The sequence below is a fragment of the Heterodontus francisci genome, chromosome 4 (genome assembly GCF_036365525.1).
Source record: "Heterodontus francisci isolate sHetFra1 chromosome 4, sHetFra1.hap1, whole genome shotgun sequence".
In the NCBI taxonomy this organism is placed as follows: Eukaryota; Metazoa; Chordata; class Chondrichthyes; order Heterodontiformes; family Heterodontidae; genus Heterodontus; species Heterodontus francisci.
The window spans coordinates 41,062,135-41,086,646 of record NC_090374.1 but is presented as its reverse complement, the minus strand read 5'-3'; the positions used below and the strand labels follow the sequence as shown (position 1 = coordinate 41,086,646).

Below are 24,512 nucleotides of genomic sequence, written 5' to 3'. Positions count from 1 at the left end.
GAGATGAGAAGTGAAGAGATTTAGGGAGGGAATTCCAGAGGATGACACAGCCGCCAGTGGTGCAGCAATTAAAATTGGGAATGCGTAAGAGGCCAGAATTAAAGGAACGCAGTAATCTCAAAAAGTTGGAAGGCCAGAGGAGTTTAGAGATGGGGAAGGGCAAGGCCTGAGAAGAAATTGAACACAAAGATGAGAATTTTAAATTTGAGGCATTGCTGGACTACAACCACACATACTGGTGGCAGAGCACTCTTCTCGTCAGATTGCTCTGCAAGCCTCTTGGGAATTCAAAACTATTAATTTACCACAAAATAGGAAACAACTTCTATTCCAGCCTTAACATCCAGTTAAACAAGAACAAATTTCTTCAGAGAAGTAGATATTTCATGTTGAAACTAAATATGCTTTTGTAATCAATTCTTTTTACTTAATGATTATATCTTCATTCAACCTCATAAAAACCCTCTTGCAGTATTTTGACTATGTTGTTAAGGACCCCATGGCAAAGCAACATTTCAGAAACCAATCACATGCTTATCGGTGTTCAGAGAATCTGCATGCCTCGAAATGTTTAGACTTGTTAAATCTTGGTCACACTAGGTCAACTGGGTAATCACAGAATGTATTCAAATAACAAATCCTTAATAACTTTCTGCAGTTAAAATTTAGATGAAATGCAATTGATTGACTGATCCCCGCAGCTAACCGGAAAAAAAATCTGCTTGTGATTGCAACATAGAGAGCCCCTCAGCTCTCCATCCTTTAGAACACACCTAAACAGCACCAGCACAGCCCTCCAGATTCAAAGGAAGGATTGGTCTCAAAATATCACACCTTCAATCTAAACATTGCTCGGTTTTATTTTATAGATTTTACTGAACTCAGGGAGGAACAAACACAATCTTCTCGCCTACCAAATTAAAAATGAGTTGACACACATCAAAAACCCAGACAAGTAAAACCTGTCGTTTATCAACATAGAAAGAAAACCATCTTGTAACAAACTCTTAAGCATCTTTTATATCACCTTTGTTTTCATTTGGATTTTGGGAGACTGCCAGTCTGAGGTATGGCCTGGTGCCTACACTACTAAACCCAGAATCAGCTGTAATTCGATTCTTTTTCTGGGTCTGCAAGTTTTACTTATTGAAAAGAAGCTGATTCTCGGGTTGTGGACATCGCTGGTGAGGCCAGTATTTATTGCCCTTTCTAGTTGTCCTGGGAAAGTAGGTTTGGTACAACTCAGTGGCTTGTTAGGGCACTTTAGAGGACAAGTAAGAGGCAACCAGTTTGGTTTGGAACTAGAATCACATATAGGCTGGATCAGGTAAGGACTGCATGGACTGTACTCCCAATCAAAGATTCATAAGAGATGAGCAGTAAATGTGAAATATTTGCAACAATGCAAAACCAAAGAGAGGTAAGGGTGGCAGGTTTCTTTAAAGATATATTGATATTTTAAAAAACTATTTGGAATCAATCAAATATGGTGCGCAATGATGAGTTCCACAGCAAAGGAAAAGCATATACAGGTATTGTGAATTTTACAACAGATCTCGCTGGAGCTTTCTCCTTGTTGCTATGCACCGCCTAAGATTCTTATTAAAAACACGAGCTGCATTAACAAAAGAGTCAGCGAGCAGTAGATTACAAACACTCCCATCTGAGATACTGCCTCAGCTAATCCACAAATCCCTTAGTGACATCAAAGTTATCACAGGTTTTTCACAGATCAGTACACACCAATGAGCCACACATTTTCTGCACTAAATAAACCAAGGATTGAAAACCAATTTTTAATTTGCACTTTTACTAGCGGTTCCTAATGCCTGAGAATTACAAATATTAAACGTTCCGTGATCAAACCAATTCTACTGTAAGCAGTTTTAATTGTCTTTTATTTGGAAGGGAGGAGAAATGGATGGGAAGGAATGGAAGACAGAGGGGAGAGGAATTTGGCTGCAGAATAACAGTAATATTCCTCTACAGGTGACTAAGTTGGAAGTAAGTCTGAGCAGCAATCCATTTGAACAAGAGTTAAATTAGCAACTGGCTTTGGCAACCTGACATGAACTTTACGTTCGATTTCCAGCTCCTTTTCTCATCACTTTACGTTTAAAAGAGAGAGCTGAAGGAGCAATTTTTAAAAAGACTAAGAAAACCCTTATGTGAACACCAGTGTAGTGTTATGACCCTGTAGTTTTTTGGGGGGAAGAATGTGGTGTGCCTTTAAGGCTGGAAAGGGAGCAGTACTGCTTTAAGGCAGCAAGCTCCAAAGACTGAGTCAAAGAGTGCATTCTCGTTGTCCGGAATACAACCATTCAGGTCCAGAAATCGAGAGATACATTGTTACAATTTAATTTTGAACTGGCTTATAATGGAAACAGAATGTTCTAACTCAGAGAAACAGACAGACAGCTGTGTTAGCATCTGAAAGGAGCGCTCTCAGACCATTTAAGCCGAAGGAAGAGAATTTAGTCTGCTTATTTATTATTCTCTCTCAAAATTTAAAAAGTCAAGCCAAAACAGAGATCTCTGAGAATTTAAACTGAAGGAAGGGAAGTTAGACCACGACAATCTTTTATCCCTCGAAAAAACTCTAAAGCCAAATTGGTTCATTAACAAGTTGTTAATTGTTGAAATTCATCGCTGGAGAAAGAGCAACAACTTCGATTTCTGCATTAGACTACGGACTGTTCTACTGCTGAAGAACCTTTTCTCCCCGCACGACCCCCCCGCCCAGGCATCAGACAGCTGTGAGGACTTCAAGCAACCTTGGACTGTTCTACACCCGGCAGGAGCATAAACCTGCAAGGACTTTAATTTTTTCTATTTTAAATGTTGTTTATACCTTAGTAGTGTTTAAGAATTTAGTTCTTCTAATTAAACAGTTAATTTGTTGATTTAAAGACACCTGGTTTGGTCAGCCTCATTCGGGGGTTAATAGATGCTTAAATTTGGCTGGGTCTTTAATTTGGAAAGTTCAAAAATGATATGTTAGGCGATCTGTGGAGGGTTGGGATTGAATCAACAGTGCGTTTCTCCCATCAAAATCAGAATCGTATATCTTGTTTGAGGGCTTTGACATGAGCTGTCAGTGGTAACAGTAGGCCTCTCAATCGGTTTTAGTTGGTGTTTGCACACCACATAGTTCCCACGGTCACTCCTTAGATTTCGGCAACCACATCTGAAACTTGCATTCCAACCATAATCAATGTGTTTTTCAGCAGCCTGTGAAGTCAGACCAGTTTCACATCCCGTTACACTTTCTTTGAAAACCGCCATAAATGCCTCAATATGCTGAACATTAGGTTGTGACACGCTTCATATTTCTGTGGCTTTTTAAAGCCTTTTTTTGTTAATTTCTCTTCTCTTTTAGCCTCTCCACTTCGTCCAAAGTCATGATACTTTTCTCACCTGTTTTTTCACCTATCATTGGCCACCTGGGAGGTGGACCGTATCAACTTTAAATGACCTATCCATTGATTTTTCCTTTCCCGCATGGGAAACAGTCTACAACTTCCAATAGCACACCGAAGTTTAGCATTTACAATAAAGAATTGCAAAGATAACGCCCATCAGAAGCAGAATTTCTACTTTGAATGTAATAGAAAGTTGTGCCCAAAGTTTTGCTGGTTAGGTTCCAGTTCAAGCTTCCACTAAAATTAATTTGCATAATCACACTCGGAAAATCTTTCATGAACCACTGTAATTAGGCAGCGAAATAGAACATTATTGTTTCTCAGAGTCAGACAGCACAGAAACAGGCCCTTCGGCCCATCATGTCTGTGCCGGCCATACAGCACCCAACTATTCTAATCCCATGTTCCTGCACTTGGCCCGTAGCCCTGTATGCTATGGCGTTTCAAGTGGTCATCGAAATACTTCTTAAATGTTGTGAGGGTTCCTGCCTCCACCACCTCTTCAGGCAGTGCATTCCAGATTCCAACCACCCACTGGGTGAAAAAATGTTTCCTCAAATCTTCCCTAAACCTCCTGCCCCTAACCCTAAATCTATGCCCCCTGATTCTTGACCACTCTGCTAAGGGAGAAAGTTTCCTCCTATCTAACCTATCCTAGTTTCATCGGTGTACACTAGTCAGTTAATTGGTAAAGTAAATGTTTTTTGATGTGAAGGAACTTAAAGCACATCTGCTGGTGCCCGAGTGCTTAAGAAAATTAGCTCAATTTGGAGAGCCTCCCGGAACCAGCGCATTTGGCAGAATCTCACAGTGTCGACTTGGGGGTGTGGCCAGTTTTATAGGTGGGCCTGATTCAAACAAATTGATCCTTGAACCAGCAGAAAAGATCATAGAAAAAATGAATATAAGTGGTTTATGGCATAGCTCACTTGCGTTTAAAAGTGCTCAATATTTTGCGCTGGTTTAACTAATTCTGCCTGGATTGCATTGATATTACTGCTGTATATAAGTGCAAACTCTACTCCATAGTCTACAACTCCAGATTTAAAACTGACATCTTGCACTGAAGTGGTGGGTTGTAAAGAAGGTCTTAAAAGTAGGGGAAAGTGTATATCACAACATGGCTACAACAGTTACCAAAAAACTGACTGTGGAAACATGGCTACCGTATACATGAATGGGTTGCCATTACCTCAGCTGCTTTAAGAACTCCACATCACAGCTGCTGTTGATAAGTTTGATGAACTCCTCATAGGAAGGGGCGTAAGTGTAGGCTTTCTTGTGACGCTCATTCACTTGCTCCCTGTGTTCCATCTGGGTTAGCAGCATTCGATTAATGTAGTCTGGATCGCTCAGCAGTTCCACCATTGGCTTTAGGACTATCAACAACAGATTCAGGCAAGAGATTAGAATGGAGAAAATTCAGAACACAGACCCAATTTGGTAATTGTCAGAAACATTTGCCATTAAGAACTAACACTAGAGATCACAATAAAATACATTTCTCTATCAAGTCTTCTCTCAGAAAGGAATGAATTCCACAAGCACTGGCAAGCTTCCAGTACCAGAACCAGGTAGCAATTTTTCTTCTGTGTCTGATTAGACAGTGAGCGCTGAAGACTTTTCCCAGGCCCGTGGAGGCAGGCATGGAGGCAAGGGGACAGGGAAATTCCGGGGAAAAAAAACATTGGGTCAGTTTGCCGCGTGTTCTGGCCTCTGACCGCATTTCTTAGGGGCAGACGACATCTGAAGTTGGCAACCTGTACGCCCACAGTAGGATGCCAATTAAGGTAGCTGAGTGACTAATTGGCATCAACTTTCACAACACATGGCAATTTTGCTGACGTCACAGGGGAGCCCACTGCTGCGTCAGCACCCCGGCAACTAAGAGACAGCGGCTTCACAGCAGGACATCGGAGCTGTGCAAGAGCTGAAGAAGTTTTAATGGTTAACAGCAGAAAATGGCAAGGCTGCTGTCTTCCCATGTCACGGCCTTGCCAGTGAGTGAGGATTTCCTGGAAACGGATGTCGCCAATTTTCATGGAGCTAATGCAGTGGCAGACGCACCCCTGATATTGATGGCACCTCCAATACTTCCCTGCCGCCCCTGCTGCTTGACCCTCAACAGCACCCTCAATAGACAGACAGTGAATGCTGACTGCCTCCCTTACAATGGGCTGCAGTGTATTGACCTCCCACCTCCAGAACCTGCTCACCGTCTCTTACCAGACAGCGCACACGGAGGCACCCTTCTAATCGACCGCTCTCGTAATATTAAGCCGGCGGGCGCGCTGACAGTGAGCAGGGTCGGGACCCAGGAATAGTCCCACTTCCCGAATATTTTTCAAGTTGGGAAAATTCAGCCTTATGTAGCAACTAAAGTGGTTTTGGTTTCCGGGGGTGGGGGATGGTGGGGGAGATGCCGAAGAGAAGGAAAAAAAATAAATAAATCACTCGATCCTATACCTCACCCTATATCTGAATATTTGGCACCAGGGGTCTTTAGACACTGCACAGGAATTTTAATCTTCTCTCAGACCCAGCACAGTGGCCCACCACCACTGTGCCTGGACATGATAACTAGAGTCGTTCTGATCTGTACTGCTCAGATCAACACAACATGGTGTAAGCATCCTCTGAAACATCAGGATCCAAGCCCTTACCAACCAATTTTATTACAAGTGTTTCAATAAACATTAGTGTGTTTGTTTCCAGAAGTTAATTATCACAAGTACAAAGTACAAGGGAACCCTACTATTGCAAACAGAAAGGATCCAGACTGCAGCAAAAGCACTTGATGTATCGAGATGGTTTGAGAAGTAGTTTACCAGCCTGCTCAGACCCAAGTCATGTTATCGATGGAAAACATACATTACGGTGTTAGCTTCTAAATTCTAGGACCCTGAAATTACACCATAGGATATTAGGTACAAACAATCATATGAAATTCCTTGCTCTGAAGGCATTAACACATTAATTCTAAACTGGCTGCAATGTCTTTTAAAAGAATGGTAGGATGACCTTTATATAAAGGCACTAAATGTGTTCACACACCAGCCTTCCAAGGTGCAATATCAAGACCTAGGGCTGTTGAAAATCTTATGAACTGATACCAGCGATGTAAGGAGTAAAATAAAAAAAGTATTTAAGGAAGACATTTTCCTTCCTTTAGTCTAGCAGATGTCTGGAACCACAGAAAAGTTACGGCACAGAAAGACGCCATTCAGCCCATCGTGTCTGCGCTGGCTGAAAAAACTAACTGCCCAATCTTATCCCACTTCCAGCACCTGGTCCGTAGCCTTGCAGGTTACAGCACTTCAGGTGTTGAGTGTTTAAATGAGTTGAGGGTTTCTGCCTCCACCACCGATCCTGGCAGTGAATTCCAGACACCCACCACAGTCTGGTTGAAATGTTTTTCCGCATGTCCCCTCAAATCCTTCTACCAATCACCTTAAATCTATGCCCCTGGTAACTGATCTCTCCGCTAGGGGAAACAGGTCCTTCCTGTCTACTCTATCTAGGCCCCTCATAATTTTGTACACCTCAATTAAGTCACCCCTCAGTCTCCTCTGTTCTAAGGAAAACAACCCTAGCCGATCCAATCTTTCCTCATGGCCGCAACTTTCAAGCCCTGGCAACATTCTTGTAAATCTCCTCTACTCTCTCCAGAGCAATTATGTCCTTCCTGTGATGTGGTGACCAGAATTGTACGCAATACTCCAGCAGTGGCCTAACTAGTGTTCTATACAGTTCCAGCATTACATCCCTGCTTTTGTATTCTTTCCTTTCCATTCGAGCATAAAGTCATCAGCACCCTGCCAGGGAGGGCAGGATGTGCAGAATCAGCTCATCCACGTGATTTTGTGAACAAGGATACAACTCCATCCTCTAACTCACTGGGTGGAATCTTACCCTCTCTGAAAATTTTATGCAGTCAGAACAACTACGGGTTTCGACCCTGCTGGTGTCGGCTGGCCGCACGATGTGATGATCTCATGGGAGGCCGCCAATTAAAAGGTTGCCTTTGCATTCGCCGCCCATTTAAGGATGGCGGGCAAGTTAATGAGACGGGTGGCCCAATCAGAGGGCCTGAAATCTTGGACAGCCAGCAGCCCCACCAGGAGAGGTGGGCACAGCCTCCACAGGATGGCTTGTGGCTGCGGCTATGGCCCTTTTATCCCAGTGACTCCATGATGTGATTAGGAGGAAGCACCAATGGCACCCCAACCTACTGCCAGGAGGCCGCCTCCATTTACATGCCAGGCTCCAGCCTCGGGGGCCCCTCCCCCTGCCATGCTGACACTGCCTCTAGCAAGGCTGCTTGGAGGCAAGAACGCATCAGGTAGCTGACCCAATTCACTAATTACCAAGCTTTCCCCTGTTCCCAAATCCTAACCCACCTCTGTAATGCCAGGAAGAATCTGCCCACTGTATCAGCAGATAGTTCATTTAACCAATATGCAGGGTCACAATAAATCAACTAGCAGAAGAATTTTTAAAAAGCAATACCATTAACACAAGACTGAACCTTCTTTCAGCTGATGGTAAAATAAGGCCTTTGATGTACAAGACCACCTTATCGAAATTCTAAGACTTATATTTACTTCTTTAGGTGGAAAATAAATGGAAACTCGCTGACCATGAACGTCCCACCCAATGTTCAACACTGACGACCAGCGTTCGGACAATTGTTTCTCCCATTATCTGTTAAAAGCTTCTGTTAAAAGTAGTTGTTAAAATTATATTTAATAATATATAAACTTCCAAATAGCAGACAGTAGTTTTCAAATGCTTAAATGGGCCAACATTTATTAGCTTTAAAAATATTCACGCTCTCGTAGAATCCAAAATGCTGGCAACTGCACCAAATAAGTCCTAAGATCTAAAATGGAGGGTAGCATGGCCTCAGATCCCCTTAGAGCACTAGCCCTGTGTCTTTATACACCCTTTCAGGCTTTTATACTTCTAATAATCACCCAATACTAGTCTAATAAATAGAGGCATGACATGGCATCTCAGTACTGTGGAGTGCACATCCTGTTCCATGTGAGAACTCCGCCTCTCGTCTCCTGGACAAACACATGTACAGGAAGTGTTGTCTGCTGGAGCAGCTCGAGCTCTTGATTTCAGAGCTTGAGCGGCAGCTAGTGTCACCGTGCATCCACGAGGCTGAGAATTTTCCGGATAGCACATTTCTGGATGTGGTCACCCCACAGCTTAAGGGTATGCAGGCAGAGAGGGAATGGGTGACCGCCAGGCAGTCAAGAAGGACCAATCAGGTAGTGCAGGAGTCCCATGAGTGCATCTTGCTCTCCAACCAGTATTCAGTTCTGAATACTTGTGAGAGTGATGGTTCCTCTGGGGAGCGCAGTAAGAACCAAGTCTACAGCTGGCTCAACTGCACAGGGGGTGATGCAGGAGGAAGATTGGAAAAGGTTGAAAAAGCAGTTAATGAGGCAGAGGGGATCCTGGGCTTTATAAATAGAGGATTAGAGTACAAAAGCAAGAAAGTTATTGTGAACCTTTATAAAACAATGGTTCAGCCTTAACTGGAGTATTGTGTCCAGTTCTGGGCACCACACTTTAGGAAGGATGTGAAGGCGTGAGAGAGGGTGCAGAAAACATTTACAAGAATGGTTCCAGGGATGAGGAACTTCAGTTACATGGATACACTGGAGAAAAGAAGGCTGAGAGGATATTTGATAGAGGTGTTCAAAATTATGAGGAGTCTGGACAGATTAAGTAGGAAGAAAATGTTCCCATTGGCAGAAGGGTCAAGAACCAAAGGACACTGATTTAAAGTGAATGGCAAAAGAACCAAAGGTGGCAAGAGGAAAAACTTATTTTACACAGCAGGTGGTTGGGATCTGGAATGCACTGCATGAGTGTGTGGTGGAGGCAGATTCAACTGTGGCTTTCAAAAGCGAATTGTATAATTATCTGAAGCAAAACAATTTGCAGGACACTGGAAAAAGGCAGGGGCGTGGGACTAGCTGAGTTGCTCCGCAGAGAGCTGGCACAGTCATGATGGGCTGAATGGCCTCTTTCTGTACTAGGATTCTGTACAAGTGAAGAAACGTTGGTTGTGCCTGCAGCTTAAAGTACACTGCACTTCAAGTATTCTTACATCTTTAAATAGGCCATTTTGAAGTAGTCAACTTATCTGGGCTGGCTCAGCTTTTTCAAGTTGCCATTAAAAAAAATGAAAAAAAGTTGCAACTAAGAGACAATCAGCCTGTTATTTCAGACAATGTAGAAAAGAACAAAAACAGACATTCACAGTGCAGATTTCCTCTATGCACCAACTGCAAAATTGATCACTTATTTAGAAAAAATACATTTATGATACTTGTGATACTAAGGCTAACCAGTTAGAACCACAGTATGCTTAACTGAGAAGGGAAAACTGGGAATCACAAGGTCGCTTTCAACGAGCAGCAGGTCTGAATGCTCAAACTAAGTAAGCATCTCCTTTCCAGATTTTTCAGAAGAGAAGATATGTACCTGTATCAGCTGCTAAAATTGTTCTCCATCATTAGCAAATAGAAAGAGTACGTTGAACAAGTCCCAAAGAGTGGTGGCGGGGGAGGGAGGATGGGTGGAAAAATCATTCGTTGTCACCAGAAAATCCGCTTTCATAGAGTAGTTGCATGTTTTACTGCAACACATTTTAATCTACAAACTGAATATTGATCAGTACATGTATCTCGGTGCACAATGGTGCTGACACCATTTGCGATTCCTCAGATACTGAAGCAGTCCACGTAGAAATGCAGCAAAACCTGGACAATATCCAGGCTTGGGCTGATAAGTGGCAAGTAACATTCGTGCCACACAAGTGCTAGGCAATCACCATCTCCAACAAGAGAGGACCAAACCTTGACATTCAACAGCATTACGATCGCTGAATCCACCCTATCAACATCTTAGGGGTTACCATTCACCAGAAACGGAACTGGATTGGCCATATAAATACTGTGGCTACAGGAGCAGTCAAAGGCTAGGAATCCTGAGGCGAGTAACTCACCTCCTGACTCCCCAAAGCCCAACATCTACAAGGCACAAGTCAGGAGTATTCAGATGGAATACTCTCCACTTGCCTGGATGGGTGCAGCCACAACAACATTAAAGAAGCTCGACACCATCCAGTACAAAGCAGCCCGCTTGATTGGCATCCCGTCCACAAACATTCACTCCCTCCACCACCGACACACAGTGGCAGCAGTGTGTACCATCTGCAAGATGCACTGCAGCAACGCACCAAAGCTACTCAGGTAGCACCTTCCAAATCTGCAACCTCTACCACCTAGAAGGACAAGGGCTGCAAATGTGTGGGAACACCACCACCTGTAAGTTCTCTCCAAGTCACACACCATCCTGACTTGGAACTATATCACCATTCCTTCACGGTCACTAGGTCAAAATCCTGGAACTCCCTTCCTAGTAGCACTGTGGGTGTGCCTACCCGACATGGACTGCAGCGGTTCAAGAAGGCAGCTCACCAGCACCTTCTCATGGGCAATTAGGATGGACAATAACTGCTGGCCTGGCCAGTGATGCCCACATCCCATGAAATGAATTTAAAAAAAACATACTTTGCTATTAGCGTTTGATTACAAAAGTTATAAATTCCGTCCGACTCTGTTAAATTGATGGCACTCAGAACAAGATTACTGTAATCCTAAAATTCAAATCATATTTATATAGGCATGACTGAAGAAAAACTGAAGAGTATGAAACCAATTTTCACCTTTGGGTAGCAGATTGGCTGAGGCCACCAGCAGACTGGCAGAGTGGATCCAATGAACCAGACTTGTGGGCTAGCAGAGTGGAGCTGGCGAACCACATTGGTGGACTGGCAGAGCGCACTGGCAGACTTCTCGTCAAGCTGAAGCCTCATTGCCGACGACCTGCTTGGTCCCAGTGGATATCGGCAGCGCAATATCAGACAGCCCGAACACTGCGCCAACGTGCAGGTGGATCCCGGGGTGGGGTCAGGTGGAGGTAAACTTGAAAAAAAGACTTGCATTTATAAAGCGCCTTTCATGACCTTCGGATGCCAAAAAGAACTTTACAACCAATGAAGTACTTTTGAAATGTAGTCACTGTTGTAATGTAGCAAGCGTGGCAGCCAATTTCCACACAGCAAACTCCCACAAACAGCAATATGATATAATCACCAGATAATTTATTTTTGTGATGTTAATTGAGAGATAAATATTGGCCAGAACACCGGGGATAACTCTCCTGCTCTTCTTCAAAATAGTGCCATTGGATCTTACACGTCCACCCCCGAGGGCGGACAGAGCCTCGGCTTAACACTCATCCAAAAGATGGCACCTCCAATGGTACAGAACTCCCTCAGTACTGCACGAGAGTGTCAGCCAAGATTTTTGTGTTCAAGTCTCCAGAACATACATATGAACATATGAATTGGGAGAAGGAGTAGGCCACTCAGCCCTTAGAGCCTGCTTCGCCATTCAGTAAGTTTATGGCTGAACTGGTTAATCCACATTTCCACCTACCCCCGAAAATCTTCCACCTCCTTGCTCATCAAGAATCGATCTACCTCTGCCTTAAAAATATTCAAAGACTCTGCTTCCACCGTCTTTTGAGGAAGAGAATTCCAAAGACTCACGATCCTCAGAGAAAAAATTCTCTGCATCTCTGTCTTAAATGGTCGATCCCTTATTTTTAAACAGTGATCCCCTAGTTCTAGATTCTCCCACAAGGGGAAACATCCTTTCCACATCCAGCCAGTCAAGACCCCTCAGGACCTTATATGTTTCAATCAAGTCGCCTCTTACTCTTCTAAATTCCAGCGGATACAAGCCTAGCCTGTCCAATTTTTCCTTGTAAGACAGTCCACCCATTCCAGATATCAGTCTAGTAAACCTTCTCTGTAATGCCTCCAACACATTTACATCCTTCCTTAGATAAAGAGACCATTACTGTACACAGTACTCCAGATGTGGTCTCACCAATGTCCTGTATAGAGTGGGATTTGAACCCACAACCTTCTGACTCAGGTGAGAGTGCTACCAACTGAGCCACGGCTGACACTGAAGAGGGAAAAGGTCTGGCTTGTAGTGGCCCACATTGCTTTTGTAGAAACTGAAGATGCAAGAGAAACTTTGCTGGACTGATGCTTTAAAGTATTGGGTCAGGCTTTCACAGGACATCAGTACTTGCAGCAACTGAAACAGATTGTGATCCCGGTCCAGTGCTGGTAAGATCTACCAGACTTGCCATATTAGCCAAACAATTGCCTATTTGTTCAAACATTGCCAGAGCTCTGCCTGACTCCTCTGACATACTATATTACCCAGTGTTTTCATACTCCAATCTAGTAAGGGTGCAATTTCATAAAAGGTGCAAATCCATTAGAATGCATTTCAACAAGCTTAAGTTGCACCCACAGCCCAAGATCTCAGATGTCAACATGTTATACGTGGAAAGCACGATCATTATAAACTCAATCATGACTGGGAAAAAAATTAAGCCATACAACACACTGTTCAATTGAACAGGCAGCTTCACTCATTTTTCTTGAAAGCCAGTTCAGAATTACCCTTTGTTTCAGAGTCCATGAACCTCATGTGAACACTGTGTTTACGTGTGGCACTGTCTCAATTTCTGCCAGACTAAGCTCACAGCTCCAGAATATATAAGAAGCAGAGCAGAAATCAGTAACGTTAATTAGCATGAATCCACATCGGAGTATCTGGATCTGAGTCAGAGAATCAAGGTTACTCAGATGATAGAAAGTTGATTTATTCCACTCAACTTTAAATTAAGCAACATTAGTCAATCACCTGACCTGTCACTCATGAGCAACCTGAAGCCCAGAGCGCTGCTTCTGAAACTTGGTACATCATCAAACTAAGTCTTGGTATTTCTTTGCGGACTAAGATTTTAGGAAGGTTGTAGTAATCATTTACAGGCCCACTGGTGGCTAGACAGGCCTTCCATGGCCGGCAGATTCTCCCACATCGGGTACAAATGAAGGTGCAGTCGCTGCTGGGGGCAATTGGAACTATCTTTCTCCTCCTTTTCTCTTTCATGCTGATTCTTCGCTCAGTCTCAAAGGTGTGTGTAGCCCTCCAAGCATCCCAATCTATGGCCTGCACTTCCCACTGGTGATGGTCGATGTGGCACACAGAGAGGGACTTCTTCAGACAGTCCTTGAAAGGTTTGCATGTGGCCCCTCTGTTACTTTTACCTGTGATCAGCTCTCCATACAACGTGATCTTGGGCAGGCGCCTGTCGTCCATCCGGGCAACATGGCCCACCCAACGCAGTTGACTTTACAGGAGGATGGCCTCGATGCTGGTGACGTTGGCTGTTGCCAGGACTTCAATGTTGTGACGCAGTCCTGCCAGCGGATCTTGAGGATGCTGATGGAAGCGCTTTAGAAGGCATACATGACGGCGGTATAGGACCCATAACTCGGCGCCATACAGAAGGCTAAAGAAACTAAGTAACATACTAGTTATGCACTTCGCTACAGTTCAGTCTGCTGCAAGCCTGAGTAGCAGATTCCTACCAAATTTCCCAAATGAAACACAAAGGAAAACCATATCTAATTATAAAACTACACTCATTGTTTAAACAATTGGAGAATTTTCCTTTGTCTAGCATTTTGTGCAGCTGCATTTAAGGCAGACGCTGTTGCTACTATTTTTAGTTCACCTCCATTTGCAAATACTCATCCCCTTGCAAGCAGTGAATAAAATAAAAATAACATTTAAAATTAAGTTTGGCAGGCGAGAGTTGCGATCCACCAACATGCGAGGCCAAGGTGATTGGCCACCTCCGCAGGAGTGAAGAGAAGAGTTAAATTAAGCTTGAGAAGCAAATGTCCACGCTCAAACAAAGTTTAACGGAAACCTGAATGAATTGGACCAAAGAAACACAAGAGTGCAGCCACATGCAGTACAATGCACTTTAAATAAAAGAGAAAGATAGCAGTGACTACTGTTGTCAGTCATTCGAACAAGCTATGGTTTCAGGACATTAGACCACATTGCTCTCTCTCCCAGTGTATCATGAGTAGCAGCATGGCCTCAACCAAAGCAAAACTTTAGGGATACGATAGGATACTGGTTATGTTTCTGGACTAGTGATTCCACCATGGCAGCTGAGGAATTTAAATTCAATGAAGTAAATAAATCTGGAATGAAAAAAGCTAGAATGGTAACCATGAAACTGATAACTGTTGTAAAAACGCATCTAGTTGTCACTAACATCCCTTAGGGAAGAAAATCTCCCTTCCTTTGCCAATTTGGCCGATATGTGACTCCAGGCCCATTGTAATGTGGTTGACTCTAAACCTGCCCTCTGAAATGGCCTAGCAAGCCACTCAGTTGTATCCAAAGGGCAACTCGGGATGGGAAATGCCAGGGATGCCTACATCTCATAAATGGATCAAAAAAACATTGTAGGCTTCCCCGGTTACGCCCTCCTGTTTTCCATGATAGATTGCAACTGGGAATATTATAAAGCTAACCAAGCTAATTATACAAGCACCATCCATTGACCCTGAATCTCTAATTACCTTCCCCACCCCACTAAATTGGGGTAACTCCCCATAAGCAATCCAAATTGAGCCATTACCAGCAAGATGGACTTACAGCAGTAAAGAACTCCTTTAAAATCACAGTAAGATTTTACTGCATATTAAATGCTGCTTATTTGAACATACTGATTTTTTTTTTGCCAGTTTTCCCAATTATTGCAAATGAAGGACACTCTTTCAATTTGGGCAAATTTAGAGATGAATGGTAGATTTTCTGTTCAAACTTTAAATTACCAGTGAGGTTAGTAAAATGGTCAACATTTATGATAGATTGATACATACCTCAGTTACAGCCTGTCTGCTTAAGCAACACAAATTCCGAAGGATCAACACGTACCTTTCATGGCTAATATTTCTGCAAGAACGATCCGCAGGCTACGAGAAGCGACATCCTTTGTAGATAAGAGGCAAAGCACCAGCACCCGTGAGCACGTGCGCAGGAATTGATCCTCATCCTCAAAGCTCTTCAAGCAAGGATGTAGAGGAAAGGGCTTTGGCTGCTGCTCCTCTTGCCTAAAAGGAATAATAATCAGGCAGCATTAAACCAATGCATATCCATGTTTCAAACATTGAAAACAATCCTCTATTTTCTCCTCAGTAAAAGGCCTTGCACACAGTCTGTGCATTTCATTGGTACAAAGTTTTATTTATTGGCAGGAATGTCAACCAATGAGGTGCAAAACACAGCTTGAGGTTTTTTTTTGGGGTGGATAAAAAATTTGGATGTATTATATAATTGTGCGCTCATCAGATAAAGGAGACCAATACTAGGGAATGAAACAATTTTTCAGTTTCATTTGCCCAATGTCCCCATCAAGCATTCCCAGATCAGGTACAATATGTAACAAGAAACATAGGAATAAGGAACTTTAGGAGTAGGCCATTCAGCCCCTCAGGCCTGCTCCACCATTTAATGAGATCATGGCTGATTTGCACCTCAACGCCATTTTCTCAGGATGCAATACTGTACCTAAATTGTCCCAGTAAAGTCACTCAACTCAACTCTAATACCACAAGACCACCAGCTACTCCACCAATGTGGATTTTCCATTTCCAACACAGAGCATGTCTTGAGGGCTTTCTGCATGAAACCTTTAATTCAGTGCCAATGTTAAATAGTTGCGTACTATAGATTCACCTATAGATAGAAGACTCAATACGATGGACTACCTTGAATTTAACATTACATTTCAAGGAACAGTAGTACAGAGTTGCATTTACTATTTCATTCCCCTTTTAATGCAAGTACTAAACACTGTAATATTTCTTGTGCTCTAAAATGAATACGAACCAGTGTGGAACAGTTGCACACCTAGGTTTGGAGAATGCAATATATAAAAGGATACATAGGGGTCAGCCATCCCATGGACTCACAGTTAGCCCACATTATCACTTCAAGCCAAATGCCACTGAAGAACATCAATATTTTTAGAGCTAAATTGTGCCACTGGACTGAGTTTATGTAAGGATTTCAAAACACATCACCAAGTGTCTTTATTGAATTGCATGCCACAGCAGCATTCCCTGATCTGTACCAACTAAATGTATTGCAATCAACCAGACAGACCATCTTGCCCACCCCCAACACCTCCACCCCCCCCACCCAACCCCACCCCCCCAAAACTAACAGTTTGTCATTTTGATTTCTTGCAGCAGCTATTCTAGAGGTCAATACAAGTTAGTCATCAAGAAATCAAACAAGGAATTCAGAAGAAAGCTCTTTAGGTAGAGAGAGGAGAGCACACGTGGAACCAAGGAGTGGTTGGGGCAAATAGTATAGATGCATTTAAGGGGAGGCTAGATAAGCATGAGGGATAACGAAATTGAGGTTTATGCTGATACAGTTAGATGAGGAAGGATGGGAGGAGGCCTGAATGGAGCATAAACACAGGTATGGACTGATTGGGCCAAATAGCCTGCTTCTGTGCTGTATATTCAATATAATGTTATCTATACTATATATAATGGCATGGACCAGATAGGCCGAATGGCCTTCTTCTGTGCCGTAAATGACTCTATGACCTGACCGAAATACTGAGCGGGTGAGGGTCTAGTAAAATATATATGGAGACAAGTAAAACAAAATTGTAGAATAACTAGTTTTTACACACACTATGTACAAGTTCAAAGCCCTTTCAGCAACATCATACACTTTTGACATCTTTGAAAAAGTTTTTTTTTAAAGTATTTGTAGGCTTTTTTTATATCTCCACAAAATGTTACCAGAATCCATGATACCATCCATAGATAGTTGCAACAAACCTTGGATCAGTGTACCTTCAACCTGTATATATATAGCATCTCTAAGACAGAAAGAACTTGTATTTTATTTTAGCAACTTTCACAACCTCTGGAGTATCCAAAATGTTTTACAATTAATTAAGAACTTTTTTTTTTTTTAAAGTGTAGCCATTGTTGTCACATAGGAAGCGTACCAGCTAATTTGCACAGATCAAGGTCCCACAAACATCAATGAAATAATGACCAGATAATTTGTTTCAGTGAAGTTGGTTAAGAGATAAATATTGGCCAGGACACTGGGTGAACTCCCCTGCTCTTCTTTGTAGAGTACGGTGGGATCTTTTATGTTCACCCAACATCTCATCCAAATGTGCAGCACTCATTCAGTACTACACATAAGTGCCAGCCTAGATTGTAAGTTCAAGTCTCTGGAGTAGAAACATAAGGCTAAATTTAGTTTCCCCCCCACAGACGTTGGGGTCCGCGGCAGAGGAGGCCTGAAGATTGCTCTGAAGGAGGCCTGCCCCCACCCCCAACTCAGTGAGGGCTCGGCCCAATCTTCACAGCTTGGAGACGGGCCCGGAATTTACATATTTAAATAAATTTAAATACCTGCCTTAATTGCAAGCCCACCGCTGCCTCCGATCCCATTGCGATCTTCGATCTGCTGGCTGGCACTCCTGTGCCTTCCGATCCCCGTCCAGGGAATCGAGGCGCCACACTGGTTGGGAGGGGGGAGCAGCAATAAAGTTCCCTCATTGATGGAGGGGATGGTGGGAAGGGATAAAGTTGGGCGGGGGGGGGGGAAGCTCATTTGAAAAATGCAACTGTTTTGGGGTGGAGAGGGAAAATATTTAATATTGTGGGTACTGTGGGGGGGGAGGGTGCGGGTAGGAGAGATCCAAACATACAGGTTTCAATTGCTTTCAAAAATGTGTAGTGATTTCTGTAAAAATCCTAAAAGGCCTCAAAGCCCTTAAACATTGCCAGTGACAGATGGGCCGCCCCCTCCATTCAAATGAGCTGAAGATTGCGGCGGTTCATGCAACCAAGGCAGGCAGTACACCGCTTCCTTCATCCGCCACCGACCTTGGCGGTAGCTGAACAAGACCCCAGCCATAGAAAATTTACATCACAGAAGAGCTATTCAGCCCATTGTGTCTGTGCTGATTGAAAAATGGTATACCGTCTGATCCCACTTTCTAGCTCTTGGTCTGTAAATTGGAACGTTGAAATCTTCCTGCACAAAAGCAAGCGTGCTACCAATGGATCCAAGGCTGACTGACCCCAAACCAAGCCAAGGTTGACTCTAAAAGGTACCATCCCTAGGCACTTCACAGGCAAAGAAGGGGAAGTATGGGAGGTTGCTCCTCTCTCAGACCTCTAACTAATTACCTGCACCTCTTCACTTCTCTCCTATTTTAGAAGAATTCCCAAAACCTATCATTTTGATTCGACTCTTGGCCACAGCTTCCAATCTTTCCATCCATGACTTGGGATCCGTTTCTCTTTGTACTCTTATTTGCAACGTGGCTTTGGACTTTTTTTTTAAAATGCTGAAGACGTGAAATAAAAGCGAGTTGTTGCTGCAGCAGTAGAAGATGAGCTGATACTACTGCAGTTAAGACAGCTTTAGAAAAGTCAACGTGTAGTTGACCAAGGCAGGAATGAGAGTTTTGACATCACCAGGTTGAGGTGGGGTAGAGAGCGGAAGTCGGCAATCGTGGTGATGGACTGGGTGTGGCATTTGAAGCTCAGATCAAGACAATGTCAGAAACTATGACAATGTCAGGCACAGTGGCGCAGTGGTTAGCACCGCAGCCTCACAGCTCCAGTGACCCAGGTTCAATTCTGGGTACTGCCTGTGTGGAGTTTGCAAGTTCTCCCTGTGTCTGCGTGGGTTTCCTCCGGGTGCTCCGGTTTCCTCCCACATGCCAAAGACTTTCAGGTTGATAGGTTAATTGGCCATTATAAATTGCCCCTCGTATAGGTAGGTGGTAGGGAAATATAGGGACAGGTGGGGATGTGGTAGGAATATGGGATTAGTGTAGGATTAGTATAAATGGGTGGTTGATGGTCGGCACAGACTCGGTGGGCCGAAGGGCCTGTTTCAGTGCTGTATCTCTAAACTAAACAAGCCAGCATAATACACACACAGCTTGCATTCTGAAGCAGAGTAACAGACATTATGAACAGAAAGTCTATACAGGATTTAACCCTCAAAAAAGTGCCAGTCTCCTTCAATAATGAAATAAACACATGCTGTTCACCAATTGGACAAGATTATGGCAACTGAACAACTAAAAGTTCACAATGCAAAGGCAAAATACTGCACATGCTGAAAATACTCAGCAGGTCAGGTAGCATCTGTAGACGGAGAAATAAAATTAACGTTTTAGGTTGATGACCGTTCATCAGAACGGGAAAAGGTTCACCTTTAATTGAGGAATTGCAAGACTTAGTTTCTCCAGGGAAATTACCCAGCTGCTGCAGTGGTAAGGCACAGCATTTACAGCACACAAAAGGTCAGCCACTGCAGGGGAGAGTTACCTTACTCCAGCCCTGTGCCTCCTCCACCCTGTAGTATCTGACATTTTTGTATTTTTTTTTAATTGTATATTTAAGCCTTACTTTGCACCATTTGTACAAGGTGCCTTCCCAAGAAATTTTCATTTAAGAAAGCAACTAAGTGCATGGCAGTGACTCACCCACTCTCCACAGTGAGTTTCTCAGCAATGCTCTGGAAAGGTGCCACATTACAAAAAGATGATGCGCAAAGACCAGACGCTTAACTACAGTACAGCAGGGGATCAACGCAATTACTAGCACACTCGCATGATGTTCTTATCTTCAACTGCTACAAATCCCTGAAAGATTTGATAGAACATTAAATTTATCACAAAAAGGACCAAATCAATCAGAATTACACTCGCTCATCCTTTCAGCTCAGGAGCTATGGGCTCAGTCTTACTCAACAGTGCAATTCCAGCACATATAAATTTATAGAACTCAGTCTAGAGCAAATGAGAAAGGATCTTGTGTCAGGCATCAAATTCTGTTTTTTGTGAAATTATAAATCCAATCCTACAAAAGCAGAAGTCTGCTTTTTGCTCCTTCAGTTCCAGCACTCTACACACTCCTGGAATTTTCCCAATGACCTATTATTCCCACTCTGCTATCCAGTCTATACCCAGGCTTGCTCGAAACTATCAGTTGCTGTTGACAGGATTCAGCACAGCTGCCCGCAGAACAGAAAGGACAGGCATACTGATAGGTGCAGCAAGTCCACGGTACCAGGGAGAAGTTTTACTAAGACTGAGGTCTTATTAAAAGAACCCTTTCAACTTAGGCTTATAGAGACTGATATTCTTGACTCTGCTGCTGAATAGAAACCAGGAATAGGAGCAGCACTGAATGCTGCACCCGGTAACTGATAATGTCAGCTGTATGAGCCAAGAAAATGAGTGCAAGTGCAGAGGCAGAGCTGGATAGAACAAAGAAAGGAAATCAAATACATAGGAATAATAGGAAAATAAGAGACAAACTGACTGGTAGTGGGTCAACTCCTGCATCCTCCAGATTTTTCCTCTTATTAAGCTGGAAGTTCCACAGTTTATCTAATGGATTCATCCTGGTAAGAAATCAGTCTCTTTGAATGGCAGTCAGGTCCAACTTGTCTTGAATGAGTTATTTTATACTTGACTTTTCCCTCAAGGTTCCCTTAACTGATAATCATAGAAACTTACAGCAGAGGAGGAGGCTGTGCTTAATCCCACATTGCTTTGGGTCTGTTGTCCTGTAAGTTCCTCATCCTCAAGTAGCCATCCAACTCTCTTTTAAAATTATTTATGGAGTCAGCTTCCACCTCCTTTTCAAGTAGAGTGTTCAAGGCCCCGACAACTGTCAGTGGGAAAAAAATCTTTGCCTCCCCGCTAGAGATTTTTTTTTAAACTGGCTCAACACAACCAACCAATACTGTGCAAAATTTCACAAAAATCTAAGATGGTATTTTCTTCAGTAATTTCTGCTCCCCCAGTGACAGCAGCAATAATACAAAGTTATACTGCCCCTCATATTGAGACCTCTTACAGTGCTTCACATAATGAATTACTTTTGAAGAAACAGTAGTGGAAGCAGAATCCATAGCCGCTTTTAAAAGGTAAGCAGATAAAAATTTGAAACAGAAAAATTTGAAAGAATAAGATGATAGGCCAGAGAAATGAGTGAATAGCTCCTTCAATGTGTCAGCATAGGCACAAAGGGATAAAAGGCCAGCTTCTGTATTATTCTATAATTTTTAAAAATATACTATAAAATTCTATGATTCTAAGTGCAGTGACTGACGTGCAGGCACTGAAACAGGCCCATCGAGTCTGTGCCAACCATCAACCTCCCATTTATACTAATCCTACATTAATTCCACATCCCCTCAATTCCCCTACCACCTACCAACACTAGGGGCACTTTACAATGGCCAATTTACCCATCAACCTGCAAGTCTTTGGCTGTGGGAGGAAACCGGATCTTAAACATCCCAGTTTTAAAAGACACAGAATTAGCCACGCAGCTCTTTTCTGCATTCTTCCTTCCCACTGTCCTGTTGCTTTTCACAATCTCACGTATACTGAAAAGAAAAATAGCTCAACTGGGGTCTCGCAAATGAATTGAAGTATTATCACCACATCTTTGAACTTATAAATCTACAGATCTATTCATACACTCCAATATGTTCCTTTCCTTCGAAATCTGCTCCATCTTAGTTTACCAAACATTCAGAATATCAGTCAACATTTTTCTGCTGCACTTCAGCAATTTATCAGATCTACTAATTTTAGCACCAATCTACCAATTCTCAATATTAACGGCCATGTACAGTTCATTTACCCAGTTGCCCATCAGCATGTACAAATATACATATACCTTGCAAGGGAGAGAACTCAGATTTAACTTGACAGGATAAGATACCTTGAAAATTATTATTTCTGCTATTTTACTGATACAGCCTAATTAAAAACTTACCCAAGTGACTCAATGATTTATATTACATCAGCACTAAACAGGCAGTACCCACTGTTCATTGGCCAAGATAAGTCACTTCTTCCATCAAAGGATTGTGAAACTTTGGAATTCTTTACCACAGAGAGCTGTGGATGCTCAGTTGTTGAGTATAATACAAGACGCAGATCGATAGTTTTAAATATGAAGGGAATCAAGGGTTGTAGGGATAGTGCAGGATGGTGTAGCTGAGGTAGAAGATCATCCATGATCTTATTTAATGGTGGAACAGGCTCAAAGGGCCAAATACCCTACTCCTGCTCCGATTTTTATGGTGTGCACTTGGAATCATCAGAGAAGCAATTTCCTCAACTGTGCCACAGCACCTTTCAAACTTATTAATTTACTTCAGTATTGAAGAGAGAGAGAGAGAGACAGAGAGATAAATTTCACACAAAGCTGTGGTTATTTGCAGGCACTGCAATATTTTTGAATAAAGGTTGTGTTGGAACTGTAATATTTATAGGATACATTACAAGCATTAGCATCTTCTATAGATAGCTGAATCTTAACTCATTAATTAACTTTATAAAAGTAACACAGGCTGTCAAATTTAGATGATAAAACAGCATTTCCAAATTAAGGCAGCCTGTCTAGTAAGAGAGTCTCAACAACTGTTCTTCTGCCCATTTACTAGCATCAGATTTAGACTCCTGCTCAGGGCTGAAGCAGCAAGAGCATCTCTTCTCCATCTTTGAATACAGCAGACAGCATTAAACAGTATATTTGATTTTTAAAGTTCATACAAAGTCACAGAGTAAAGACAAAATAGTCACCACTGGTAAAATGAGATGTATCAAGTGCCGAGCTGCTCATGTAAATAAAGGGTCTCACTGGGTGACTGAGGATAGCATGAAATGACAGAGCATGGCCTCACTTCAATCTATGGAATTAGCTCCCGAGGGAGTCAAGGCAGCAATGATTCATTCAAATGCAAATTAGCTAGACTTTTTTTCAGAAAATAACATTTTGGGATACTGCATAGGAACGGCAGTAGGCCATTCAGCCCTTCGAGCCTGTTCCACCATTCAATGAGATCATGGCTGATCTGTACCCTATCTGCATATGGTTAAGTGTAGTGTGCTTGAGGGGAAATAGGTGACTTTAAACTTATGGTTTCCAAAGCTCTCCATCGCTGGGGTTTTTCTCATGTCACGTCTGGGTCTGTTGTAGACTAACTGATGGAAATCGATTAGTCGACAAATCCATTATCATTCTATCATGCAACTATGAGGAACTGGCTAGACTTTAGTCACATAATAGAACAATAAAGGCTAATCATAGCATTCAGTCTCCATCAATTGTTGTAGCAGTTCCTACACCGACAGAAAAAGAGTTAGATTTCACTACCTTCACACATGCTTAACCACTGAATTAGATTTCTTGCCTCTGCTTTTCCTTTAACAATCACCCATTTTAATGCCTTTAAAACCTATGGTTCCCAAGGTTTTCACCACTGGGGGTTTACCTCGCCTCTTGATATAAGAATAGAACAAAGAACAAAGAAAATTACAGCACAGGAACAGGCCCTACGGCCCTCCAAGCCTGCGCCGATCCAGATCCTCTATCTAAACATGTCGCCTATTTTCTAAGAGTCTGTATCTCTTTGCTTCCTGCCTATTCATGTATCTGTCTAGATACATCTTAAAAGACGCCATCGTGTTCGCATCTACCACCTCCGCTGGCAATGCGTTCCAGGCACCCACCACCCTCTGCGTAAAGAACTTTCCACGCATATCCCCCCTAAACTTTTCCCCTCTCACTTTGAACTCGTGACCCCTAGTAATTGAATCCCCCACTCTGGGAAAAAGCCTCTCGCTATCCACCCTGTCTATACCTCTCATGATTTTGTACACCTCAATCAGGTCCCCCCTCAACCTCCGTCTTTCTAATGAAAATAACCCTAATCTACTCAACCTCTCTTCATAGCTAGCGCCCTCGATACCAGGCAACATCCTGGTGAACCTCCTCTGCACCCTCTCCAAAGCATCCACATCCTTTTGGTAATGTGGCGACCAGAGTGACACAGTGATACAGACTGATTGCCAAGATTAGCTAATAACTCAATTTTTGTTGTATCCTGCAACTTCCAAGATGGTAGAAGGCAAACTAGATGGGCCATGATCTTTTTCCATCTAACAATTCTTATAGAAACCACAGGAGATTAGTAGCAGGAAATCGAGATATTCCAAAGAACAATACTTTGTAACAGCAAG

At 42.8% G+C, this 24,512-nt stretch overlaps 1 protein-coding gene across 3 annotated transcripts in view; it reads right to left on the bottom strand.

Moving 5' to 3' along the window:
• The window catches only part of snx25 (sorting nexin 25), a 317,716-nt gene that overhangs the window by 140,973 nt on the left and 152,231 nt on the right, over positions 1-24,512 (bottom strand). For all 3 annotated transcript variants that reach the window (XM_068029407.1, XM_068029409.1, XM_068029408.1), the window contains exons 5-6: positions 15,338-15,513; positions 4,615-4,801 (exon numbers count right to left, since the gene is read on the bottom strand). In XM_068029407.1, the coding sequence (XP_067885508.1) occupies positions 4,615-4,801; positions 15,338-15,513 (363 nt within the window). The remainder of the gene's footprint in view (positions 1-4,614; positions 4,802-15,337; positions 15,514-24,512) is intronic.